This window comes from Chiloscyllium plagiosum, unplaced genomic scaffold (genome assembly GCF_037043375.1).
Source record: "Chiloscyllium plagiosum isolate Xiang-an unplaced genomic scaffold, Cpla_swu_hap1 HiC_scaffold_26, whole genome shotgun sequence".
Taxonomy (NCBI): Eukaryota; Metazoa; Chordata; class Chondrichthyes; order Orectolobiformes; family Hemiscylliidae; genus Chiloscyllium; species Chiloscyllium plagiosum.
The window spans coordinates 13,014,962-13,028,313 of NW_028270164.1; the positions used below are offsets into that span (position 1 = coordinate 13,014,962).

General features: G+C 41.5%; 1 protein-coding gene across 1 annotated transcript in view; it reads right to left on the reverse strand.

Moving 5' to 3' along the window:
- The window catches only part of LOC122562923 (polymeric immunoglobulin receptor-like), a 73,061-nt gene that overhangs the window by 17,319 nt on the left and 42,390 nt on the right, over positions 1 to 13,352 (reverse strand). Inside the window, exons 4-5 of the mRNA XM_087973490.1 lie at positions 11,443 to 11,763; positions 5,412 to 5,723 (exon numbers count right to left, since the gene is read on the reverse strand). Of these exons, the coding sequence (XP_087829616.1) occupies positions 5,412 to 5,723; positions 11,443 to 11,763 (633 nt within the window). The remainder of the gene's footprint in view (positions 1 to 5,411; positions 5,724 to 11,442; positions 11,764 to 13,352) is intronic.

The window sequence follows — 13,352 nt, forward strand, 5'->3', positions numbered from 1 at the left end:
GGCGGAGGAATTGGGAATAGGAGATGGCATTTTTGCAGGAGGTAGGATGGGAAGAGGTGTAATCCAGGTAGCTGTGGGAGTCGGTGAGTTTGTAAAAAATGTTGGTGTCAAGTCAGTCATCATTAATGGAGATGGAGAGGTCCAGGAAGGGGAGGGAGGTGTCAGAGATGGTCCAGGTAAATTTAAGGTGTCGTCATTAATGGAGATGGAGAGATGACCTGCACCCACACCTCCTCCCTCACCTCCATCCAAGGCCCCAAAGGAGCCTTCCACATCCATCAAAGTTTTACTTGCACATCCATCAATATCATTCATTGTATCCGTTGCTCCCGATGCAATCTCCTCTACATTGAGGAGACTGGACGACTCCTAGCAGAGCACTTTAGGGAACATCTCTGGGACACCTGCACCAATCAACCACACTGCCCTGTGGCCCAACATTTCAACTCCCCCTCCCGCTCAGCCCAGGACATGGAGGTCCTGGGCCTCCTTCACCGCCACTCCCTCACCACCCAACGCCTGTAGGAAGATCGCCTCATCTTCCGCCTTGGAACACTTCAACCCCAGGGCATCAATGTGGACTTTACCAGTTTCCTCATTTCCCATTCCCCCACCTCACCCCAGCTCCAAACTTCCAGCTCAGCACTGTCCCCATGACTTGTCTTACCTGCCTATCTTCTTTTCCACTTATCCACTCCACCCTCCTCCCTGACCTATCACCTTCATCCCCTCCCCCAATCACCTATTGTACTCTTTGCTACTTTCTCCCCACCCCCACCCTCCTCTCATTTATCTTTTCACCCTTCAGGCACTCTGCCTATATTCCTGATGAAGGGCTTTTGCCCAAAACATCGATTTTACTGCTCCTTGGATGCTACCTGAACTGCTGTGCTTTTCCAGCACCACTCTAATCTAAATATTCAGTTCCTTAAGCCTGCTCTCCAATTGAATAAGATCATGGTTGCTCTCATTATAACTTCAAATCTATATTTTCACTTTCCCTTGGTAACGTTTTGTTCCTTTGCTTAGCAAGAATCAATCTACCCTGTCTCAAAAATGTTAAAGGACTCTGCTTCCATTATTTTCCTAGGAAGAGAGTTTTAACCTCTCATGTCCCACAGAGAGAAAACAAATTCACCTCATCTGTGGTTTAAGTGAGTCACCCCTGATTTTTCTAATGACACCAAGTTCTAGATTATTTCACATGAAGACACATCCCTCCACATCTGCCCTGTCGAGACCCCTTTAAGATTTCATGTTTCAAACAAGAAATCTCTGCTATACGCACGGCTGATACAATGGATTTGGATGATTTAATTCCTGTGAAATTTTCCCCGTGTGGTTGCATGAGGAGATGCAAATACCTGGCAATGACTCATTTTTCTCAAACATTTCTAATAACTTCCTGTCTCTGAGAGTGGAGAGTTACTATTGTGCCAGTCAAAGGGTTCAGGTTGGTGGCTATGATCTAGAGTGTCCCCTTTTATTGCCCTGTATAAATTAAATGAAAGTTTCAGTCAAAGAACTGGGCTTTGCTACCACCAGGAAATATACAGTTGTGGAGATAAGTATTCACAATCCTGTCATGGAAGGATAGCTTCACATTGAACAGACAGGGAAATGGTAGACCAGGAATAATTGCTGTCAATGTTAGTGATCAAGCATTTAATACATATTTGTCTGGCTTTTCTCTGTTAAATGAATAGTGCTATTAAAATAATAGTCACATGAACACATTAAAGAACCAGCAGTTAATAGTAACAATTCTCAAGGGCCATTATATGCAGTCATAGTATCCAAGTAGTAGTGATTCAAGTCACATTTTGGGGTATAATGACAGGTTGATTAGAAAATACTTAGTAAAGTGCTCAGTTCTCACTTGTTGAGTCAGTTTTCTGGCCTTACAATAGTAACAGGAAATATTACTCACTGGCAATGGGCACAATGAAGTCCTAGTAGTAATTATAATCCATGTTACAGAACAGTCACCACTCAGATAGTTGTCTCAGGAGAGTTTTGAGGGAGTCATTTATTTCAAAAATGACAACCTGATTTACATTTATACAGTGCCTTTTCCAATCCCAGGAAAAAGCAAACTGCTTCACAAGTGAAGTGTCACTGTGATTGTTTTACGGGAATTGTCAGAAGTCAATTTGCACACAGTAATATCTCACAAAACTCAATGATATAAATTACCAGTCAGTTTTCTTTTGCCGTGGATTGAGGGATGAAGACTTACTGTAAAACCACAATCTTCTTTGAACAGCACCATGGAATCTGACAGATCTGCCTGACTGGGGAGCGCAGTGGATGGACAATCAGTTTAGTGTTTAATCTGGCCAATAGCTTCTCTTACAGCATTGGAAATCCTCAGTGCTGGTCACTGGTTTCAGGCAGAATTGTAATATTGCAGGATTATTTGGACTCATGACTCTAGAGAAAGAAGCTCGGATATTTGGATGTTCTTTCTGTGGGACAGGTACTAACAGGATGCAGGCCTGCTGACTCTGGAATGGGCGCTTTGCCAAGAACAAGGGCTGCTGGGTGTCATGAAGGACTGGGTAATGGACCCATCTCTGTGCTCCAGGATTTGGGTCCACTTGTAATAAATAGTCCTCCAGCTCTCACGCCCCATCACCCACACATGACTTGTTCATGCCAATTGATGGCATCTCATGTTTCCAGTCACCCCTTTGATCCTTCATGGTTTCCTAGGCCGCACTAACCAACTGAACTACCCAATGTCAAAATAATGCCCTCTACCCACCCTTCACACCCTTCATGCCAACCCATACCACTCTCCTCCTCATATCTGATTATAACTCCTATGCCTTTGTGGTACCAACCACAACCCCACCCATGATTCATTGCCTTTACATCCACCACACAAGATCACCCAACATTTACCGCCATGGAAAGTTGGTTACATAGTTGCAATACCACTGGGCTAGTATTCCAAAGATCTAGGCGAGTAGTATGGGTTGGCATTATTACCATGACAGCTGATGAAATTTTAATTTCAGTTTGTAAATCTGGATTATAAAGCTCGCATCAGTGACAGTGACCATGAAATTATTATCAATTGTTATAAAAAGCCACCTGGTTCACTAATGTCCTTAAGGAAGGAAAACTGACATCCTTAAATGGCCTGGTCTACAGGGGACTCCAGACCCACAGCATTGTGGTTGACTGTTACCTTCTCTCTCTGAAATGACTGAGCATGCCACTGTATTTGAAAGCAATTAGGAATGGACAATTAATATTTACTTTCATGAGGGAATTATCTTTGAAAGGATATAAATGCTTTAACATAATTTAAAGTTAAAACTATTAATAGATTAATAGTTTGGGAGATGGTGGTCTAGTAGTGTTATCACTGGACTGGTAATCCAGAGAATCAGATAATGTTCTGGTGATCTGGATTCAAAGCCCACCACAGCAGATGGTAGAATTTGGGTTCAATAAAAAAATCTAAAATTAAGCTTTTATTGATGACCATGAACCTATTGCTAATTGTCAGCTAAAACCCATCTGGTTCACTAATGCCCTTTAGGGAAGGATGCTGTCCCCCTACATGAAACTCCAGACCCACAGCAATTTGATTGACTCTTGAGGATGGGCAATAAATATTGGCCCCGCTGATGAGACCTGCATCTTGTGAATGAATGAAAAAAACTTAAAGGGGTTAAAGTGATATTAATTGTGGTGAACAAAAATATAATAATACTTGCAATATGTGCTTTTATTTTTGAAAAAAATCTCAGCATGGATCCTGATGTCTGTCTACTTTTATTCTTTAATCCTTAATAATTGTGAGATTAACTAGTTTGGAAAATATCTAAATGAACTGTGTTTTAAAAATGTTTCAGGGAAAGTATGAAAAACAAAAAGCTATGAGATATATGCTTCTATTATGAAAGTGAGCTCTGAAATACTGAAAGGGCTTTGAGACAATTGAACATGTTGGAAAATCCAAGAAAGGACTATCGAAATTTCAAAGGACAGTTTGAAATGATCAGCAGATTTCAACAGTTTTCTATACAAAGTAAAATTGCAATATGTAAATCGCTCAGTGAATTGGACCCCACCCCTCCTTCTCAGACCTACAAATATAATAATTAATCTTTCTGCTGGCATCTATCATCTAATTTCAGCATACACTTTCCATTTGCTAGATGTGTAGTATTGGAAATATGCCAATCTCCAATTGGGTTAAAAGCTTTGCCTTCTATAGACTGGCCTTGACCAGTCAGGCCATGTCCAGGTCTTCTGTGACAAAATTGCAAAATTGACTCTTTCCGCTTGGGTCTCTGATCTAAATGAACGATATAAAACAGCCAAGTGTGGATAATTGTTTCTGAAATTGGAATTGATGAATAATTATATAAGGGTTGCTATTTCAAGCACTTCAATTGGAAATGATATGAAGTTTAAGAAGCATCTAATGTATAGACAATCTTTTGATTATCCCTGAAGCCATTAAGGAATACATAGGACTTTACAACATATACTGGAGCAGCTGGGATTAATGTCAGGCCAAAGGAAAGGGAGGTTTCTTGCAGTCATAAGGATACACTAGACCGTCATGGGTTGTGGATGTACAACATAGGCCAGTTGGATTAGTTATATATTATAGGACGCTTTTGTGAAGAAATTTGGTAAATCGCTGCTCTCCAACAAGAATTGACAAAAGAAGGGTGAACTAAAGGGGCTAGATATTAGTTGTAATTCATTAAGCATCAGATCTTCAGCCAATCTGCAATATAGACATATTGGTTAATGGTAAAAAGATAAAGTCGCCATAGCCCTGCTGGATTAAGAGTTCTCTCATTGGAGAGAGAGAGATAGCTGGTGGTGGTCAGACCTAAGAGCCATCATGCCTCAGGTGAGGTTAATAATGATCTAGAGTTGAAAAGTGTGGTGCTGGAAAAGCACAGCAGATCAGGTAGCATCCGAGGAGCAGTAGAGTCAACGTTTTGAGCATAAGCTCTTCATCATGAATGAGATAATTCCTGATGAAGAGCTTATGCTCGAAATGTCGATTCTCCTGCTCCTCAGATGCTACCTGACTGGCTGTGCTTTTCCAGCACCACACTTATAGACTCTAATCTCCAACATCTTCAGTCCTCGCTTTCTCCTCCTTAATAATTATCAAGCCAATCAAGTTACATATTAGTTTCATGGGAATACATCATGTTTTATAGGTTTTGTACAGGTTTTAGGGATTTTTTTTTGTTCATTTTTACAAGGAAAATGCAAATCAGTAGCTGTGTTCAGAACTGTTGAGAGACCAAATAGAGTGAATTTGGCCAGTTGCAGCTTCGCAGAGTTCCTGAAGGAACTTAACCAGTGACCAGTTTGGTTAGATTTGTGTTAAAAAAATTTAACTGTTTGTTTAAAATAATACTTACCAATGCTGCTGATCTCTACCACATAATTGCAATTGTTCACTGATCTGTTGATGACTGATACTTTAACCATTTCACTGTCTTTTATTGCCTGCTGATTTCTGGCTGTGCAGTAATATTGATGATTTTGCTGTTTGAAGGATTGACAATGTAGATCCAATTTATTGGTGTCAGATATCTCTGAGGTGCTTTCATACCATTTGTAGTAAATAGGAGGGGATCCCCAGACAGATTCACAGGAGATTGACACTGATCCCCCAGAACATGAGACATTTGGTGGTGAAGTGAATTTGAGAACAGGAATCGACACGGATTCTGTGGAAAAGAAACAAATATTCATGTACTGCATAAATATCCAAAACTTAAATGCTCAGTATCTTACACAGCTTAGCCATGGCTTCTCTTGTTGGAATCTCACCAGCATATTTAACTCTCCATGACCCTCCTAGCAACCTGAACTAGAATGACTACCATTAGATAAAAGCAGAGTAGGTCTCCAGATTAGAGCAAAAATGCCGAGGATGAATCAACGTGAAAGTCAGTACCAATAATTTCTTTCGGCAACAGGCAGTCAGCCTTCAAAGCTACTGAATGATTTTACTCTCAAATATGATCAAGTCAAATCAGTGATCAATGGAGCAGAAAATTACAATGAAAATTTACCAGGTATTGGTTACAGGTTTTGCAGATTTAAATAAGGAATGTAATTGCATTGGAGCTCAGTGAACTGCTGCTGAAAGAGATTACTTTATCTGAAATTGGAGGTTGTGAGGGTGTGCGAGAATCAGAAAATGAGATGGTTGGTGAAGGTTGAGAAAATTTAATGGAATGACCTTCTTTGAATTTTACAATCCATTTTTCACCTGACATTGGACCAGCATGAGAGGAAGGCAACATAGATCATGGCAAAGTGAAATGGGAGCTGGTGGTGAGGACACTTTGGGTGGTGGATGGGATCTTTGTTGATCATATGAATGTTAATCAACTGAGATGAAGGTAACTCATGGCATGAACTTTGCTTAGGAGGAGACTGGCAGATTGGACTCCCGCTGTTCCCAGTTCATAAGCATCATTGGAAATGTATTTCCCTGCTCCAGCTGGAAGACCAAGGAAAACAAAGCCTAAATTCATTAAATTCAAATTGATCCTAAAAATAGAAATGGAGCCTCATTAGAAAATTTTAATCACTGACCTGTCTCTCCAGAGTGAGATACTCCATCATCTCAAACCCAAAAGTGATCAGAAAAGATTTACAAGGATGTTGCCAGGGTTGGAGGGTTTGAGTTATAGGGAGAGGTTGAATTGGCTAGGGCTGTTTACTTTGGACCATCAAATGCTGAGGGGTGACATTATAGAGGCTTTTAAAATCATGAGGTGCATGGATAGGATAAATAGACAAGGTCTTTTCCCTGACTTGTGGGAGTCCTGAACTAGAGATCATACGTTTAGGGTGACAGGAGAAAGATTTAAAGGGAAATAAGGGGCAACTTTTTCGCGCAAAGGGTGGTGTGTGTATGGAATTAGCTGCCAGAGGAAGTGGTAGAGGCTAGTACAATTACAACATTTTAAAGACATCTGGATGGGTACATGAATAGGAAGGGTTTAGAGGGATATGGGGTCTGTGCTGGCAAATGGGACTAGATTAATTTAGGATATCTGGTCGGCATGGACGTGTTGGACCGAAGTGTCTGTTTCCATGCTGTACATCTCTATGACTCAATGACACTGTGGTTTTATAAGAAATAGCAGGATTGCAGACTTTTTAAAAATTCTATTTGACTCTCTCCTGACTTTTGGAGATATGAGCATTGGTAAATTTTACCCTTAACTCTGAGAGAAGTAGCCCAAGATCAAAAAGGGCCAGATTCACCAACAATCTTATTATCAGTTGATGGTCCTTCACTACGACACATTCATAAATAATTGAGTTAATTTGCGAAGGGGAAGTTTGCCTTTGAAATGCTCCAGGTTCTGAGCTTGACCCTGAGTGCTTTGCTAGTCACAGTCTTCATTCATTTGGAAAATACACACAAGTCCCTAAAGTAACAAAACATGTAACATCATACAATTCCTTAAGCATATTTTGCCATCCAATTAAAGCGTATCAGAGCTGAAGTGAAGAGTCAACTAGACTCTAAATGTTAGCTTGCTTTCCCTCCAAGGATGCTGCCTCACCTGTTGTGAGTTCCAACATTTTTTGTTTTCAGATAGGCTTGATCTGGAAACCAGATTCTGGATCAGTGGTGCTGGAAGAGCACAGCAATTCAGGCAGCATCCGAGGATCTGGACTCCTCCAATCTGTGTACAGTTATGGACAATGAGTTTGGCAATCCTGTCAACACATCACAGATTATCTGCTGCTTCTCAATGATTAACCTTTTCATCCATTGTTTCAGAAGCCCATGGCCAGCTATACAGATTTACTCTCTGCCACAGAGTCTACACAGCTGCACCTTCCACCATTGGCTGCCTTTATTCACTTGTGAAGTGTGAGCCTTCAGTTGTCTAACTGGACCATTGAAGTCCAGCACTCCACGTTGGTGCATGGTGAGCATAAATCCTGCAAGCACACAAATTCAGAAGGAACCAGTTTCTCTGAACATGCATTGTCACACATTTTCAGTTCCATCCATAACTCCTCAGTTAATGAAACATGCATATCTGTATACAGCCACCCCCGGACATTCAGGTTTATGCTGGTAAGTGAAGCAACTTCCTCCATGTTAATGTCAGGCACAATCCTCTCCAAAAAGAGATAGTCCAACCATTGTTCCTAAACAATCAATAACAATGTCATTTTTGAATAATCCACCCATTATATATTCAGAAAGAATTCACCAGAAACTTAACTGGATTAACCCAAGACTAAAGTCTGTTCAAGACTTTGGCACTTGTCACCTGCAGGTCCAATAATTTACTCATTCCTGATTCTCTGATTATTGTGAATTCCTGAGCTCACCCCTCCCCTTTCCTGATATGTCACTGTTTCTGGGATGTTATTTATCTCCTCATGTGTACAGTGGAATGTAGGTAAATATGCGACTACACTCAGCTTTCTTCATCTGGTCAGGTTTTGACAGCTATTTCTATCTTTCCAGAAGTGTTGTTTAATACTGATTTCTTCAGAAATATTTAGCCATATCAGCTTTGTTGGTTTCTTCAAACTGTTGCTGCTCTCTGAGAGAGCATCGCTCTCTGACTGCTCATTGATGCCATCATTTTGTTAAAGCAAGTACAAACCTTTGAACATCCTGACACTAACTTCTACAATTGTTATCATTGCTCCAAGCTCTCCAACAGTTAGTTTGGCCAACATTGTGGGGAATACTCTGCCCTAAATTGGTACTGTATGCAGTTGAGACAGTCCATCCTTATGGCTCCTTCACTACTGCCTCCAGCTTCAATGGCCTTCAATAGTTCACCTCCAAGGCGGTTACATTGGAGGAAGGGGGACAATGCGATCACCTCTGCAAAATGTCTCTTGGCCTAGCTGACAGCCTGCCTGTATCCAGCCATCCTGCGTCAGAGAAATTCTCCTAACAGGCAGGAAGATGTTAAGGAGCTTTATCGGTATCACTTTTCCAGTCACAACCTGGTCCAAATGCTCCACCAGGTCAGGAAAATACAGCCCAATGACTAAACAATGAATAAAGGGAGTTATTTTACTGTTAAAACAGTGACCACACACCCCAGATTCTCATATCAATTTCAACTGGGAGATGCAAGAGCAAAGGTTGTGACATTTTGTTTTTCTCTATGATATTCATTCTCATGAAATGCATTGATTCCATGGGATGAATGCATCTCATTTCATTTATCCTTTGATCTGGAATACCTCAAGTTGTAGGTTAAGAGAGTGCAGAACAGAAGTTTAGTTCACTTGTAGAGTTGAATTATTTAGGCTGACCTGATTATTTGTTTGATTATGTGTATCATCCAGCATACTAGGCAGTCTATGAACCATGCTGAGCTCCCAACATTTGGACGAATTCCAACTTTATCATTTTCTGAGAATCACTGCTTTAGAGACTCACTGCTTTTGTATTTATAATCCATTAGCCTTAGCCTGAATGCAAGCATTTAATTACATGCTATCTAACAATGATCTGATATCATTTGACTTGACTTATTATTGTCACATGTACCGAGGTAAAGTGAAAAGTATTGTTTTGCATGCAGTACAAGCAGAACATAACACACAGGGTTCAACACATGATGTCTGACTGTCGTTATATCTCTTATTAATTATGCCTGTCATGCATCATATCAGAGATGAAAAATGTGTTGCTGGAAAAGCGCAGCAGGTCAGGCGGCATCCAAGGAGCAGGAGAATTGACGTTTCGGGCAGAAGCCCTTCTTCAGGCTTATGCCCGAAACGTCGATTCTCCTGCTCCTTGGATGCTGCCTGACCTGCTGCGCTTTTCCAGCAATAATTTTTCGGCTCTGATCTCCAGCATCTGCAGTCCTCACTTTCTCCTAGTTGATCATATCAGAGAGCCTACTAAATATGTTAATGATTTGTTTACTTTTCCTAGAAAATTAACATTTCCTGTTCAATACTCTGACTATTTGTAGCTATTAATATTAATGACATTGAACCAAGTACAGAGGGAGCAAACTGTGGTGATTTCATTCCCATGGAATGTATTTATCAATAGCCTGAAGTTAAGCAAATTGTATACAGCATACCGGATTGTGCACAGTTTGGTTTCCTTTCCAGAAAGGATGTACTTGCTTCACAGAGAGTGCAACAGGAGCTTATCAGATTAATTCCTGGGATAGGGGAATTATGATGCAAGGAGAGATTTGAGGAAGCTGGGTCGACATTCCTAGGAATTTTGAAAGTTAAGAGGTGGCCTTATTGAAACTTATGACAGGGTGTGACAGGCTTGGATGCAGATAATATATTTCTCCTGCTATTGAGTGTAAGACCACAGGGCCTAATCTCAGGATAAGAGGGGAGGTTATTTAACATTGAGCTGTGGTGGTGGGGGGTGACTACAGAGGCAATGGAGAAATGGAGACTCAGTTTTGGGTCTGTTTAAGACTGAAATTGATTGATCAAGGTGACAGAGAATACTGTGACATGATAATGTTGAGGTGATGATCAGTCGTAATAATGCACTGTCAGACTAGTAGAAGTAAATAGGTTAGCCAAGTTTAAGATGCATTTAGGCAGACACATGAACAAACAGGGAGCAGAGGATTATGGACCATATATAGGTAGATAGGATTAGTTCAGAATGGTATCATAGTCTGCGCAGGCATGGTGTGATATTCTATATTTTATGTTCAAATTGAAAGGTGGAGCAGGCGCAATGGGCTGAAAGGCCTCCTCCTGTACCTAAGATTAGATTAGATTACTTACAGTGTGGAAACAGGCCCTTTGGCCCAACAAGTCCACACCGCCCCACCGAAGCGCAACCCACCCATACCCCTACATTTACCCCTTACCTAACACTACGGGCAATTTAGCATGGCCAATTCACCTGACCTGCACATCTTTGGACTGTGGGAGGAAACCGGAGCACCCGGAGGAAACCCACGCAGACACGGGGAGAACGTGCAAACTCCACACAGTCAGTCGCCTGAGGCGGGAATTGAACCCAGGTCTCTGGCGCTGTGAGGCAGCAGTGCTAACCACTGTGCCACCGTGCCGCCCTAGGTCCTATGTTTGTTTTCTTCATTCATGAGTATTGGCATTGATAGCTGGGCCAGCATTTATTGCCCTTGAACTGAGGGTCGAGACTATTTTAAAGTTAGTTAAGGCTCAATCACATTGGTGTGGGTCTGGAGGTATGTGTAAGCCAGACTGGGTACGGATGGCAGATTTCCTTCCATAAAAGACATCAGTGAACCAAATAGGTTTTTACAGCAATCTACAATAATTACATGGACACCAGTGACTAGATTTTAATTTCCGATCACGTTTTGAATTCAAGTTTCATCATCTGTCGCAGTAGGATTCAAAACTGTGAAACATTCATCAAACATTTCAGTTGAGAGTAAGGAAGAAAATCAGTGAGACACATACCATAAGATACTTGTAGCATTAAGGCAAACTTTAAATCAAGTCCAGGTCGATCAATACCACAGCTGTACCATCCTGCATCTTCCCTGTGAAGGTTTTCCATTGTAACAATAAATACTCCTTGTGCCTTGTTATCTTTAATTGACATTCTTCCTTGCTGTCCCTCTGGATCATTTGTTCTCACCACATATGTACATTGATTAGTCCAACCATGACACCAGTATTTCATGTTTTGCTGGTACTGTTTGTCATAAGAACAATTTATTGTAATCGCTCTTCCCACAATTCCTGCTACTTTCTTTTCCGCTGACAATGCACCTGAAACTGGGTAGACAACATTTCATAAGTTGAACAGGAAAGAAATATTTCAAAACAAAACATTTTAATAAGAGTTAGTGCTTTTGATAGGGAATCTCTCACGTACATCTATTAACACTGATGAATTTCTTCTAGTTTGTGTTGAAAGGAAATATTAGTATAGTGTCCTGTCACAGCCTCAGAATGTGACAGATCCTATGGTTTTGTCTCGTGGGAGCATTTGGAGATTGATAACTTTCTTGATCCAACTGCAGTAATCAAGAGCAGGGAATCTGGAAATTGGGATTCAGTCACATTCTGTGGGGTTTAATTCCATGGATAATGTCTTGTGTTTGCAGGTTGATCGTGGGGTTGGAAAGTAGAAACCTGCTTCTTGGGTTGAGATGTTGGTGGCTATATGAGGTTGGGGGAGATCAGAAGGAAAGAGAAGGGACTTTCAGATTGGTCGCTGCTGGCCAAGGAATGACACAGGATCCATCAATGAAGAGGAAATGTACAATACCCCTGATAGCTCAGTCCCTAACCTTCCTTGAATTGTCATGTTTCTCAGCCAATAGGAGAATTTGAAGGAACAATTTGGGATAATTAACACACTTAAAAGCCGAGCCGCTTCCCTGGCACTTCTGTCAAACACTTTCCGGGTCTCACATTTTCCACTAAAGTGAGAATTGGGTGGGTTGGTGATGGGATTAGGTCAAGATTCAAACTTCTTACAACTCAAACCTCAGCTGGTAACAGCCCCACCTACGTCCTAAGGATTAAAGTATGTTCCTTAGTTATGATGGTGGTGGTGCCAGCTGTGGCTTTGCATTGGGACCCTCATGTCTGTGTTAATACGTAGTTTGATCAAATTCTACCCACAGCTGTAGATCTCAGTTGTCATTCCAGTTCAGTGCCGAAGGAGGGCACTACATGTCGTAGAGTCATAGAGATGTACAGCATGGAACCAGACCCTTCGGTCCAACCCGTCCCTGCCGACCAGATATCCCAACCCAATCTACTCCCACCTGCCAGCACCCGGCCCATATCCCTCCAAACCCTTCTTACTCATATACCCATCCAGATGCCTCTTAAATGTTGCAATTGTACCAGCCTCCACCACTTCCTCTGGCAGCTCATTCCATACACGCACCACACTCTGCGTGAAAAAGTTGCCCCTTAGGTCTCTTTTACATCTTTCCCCTCTCACCCTAAACCTATGCCTTCTCGTTGTGGACTCCCCGACCCCATTATTTCTATTATTCCTATCTATGCCCCTCATAATTTTGTAAACCTCTATAAGGTCACCCTTCGGCCTCCGACACTCCAGGGAAAACAGCCCCAACCTGTTCAGCCTCTCCCTGCAGCTCAAATCCTCCAACCCTGGCAACATCCTTGTAAATCTTTTCTGAACCCTTTCAAGTTTCACAACATCTTTCCGATAGGAAGGAGACCAGAATTGCACGCAATATTCCAACAGTGGCCTAACCAATATCCTGTACAGCCGCAAAATGACCACCCAACTCCTGTACTCAATACTCTGACCAATAAAGGAAAGCATACCAAATGTCTTCAACACTATCCTATCAACCTGCGACTCCACTTTCAAGGAGCTA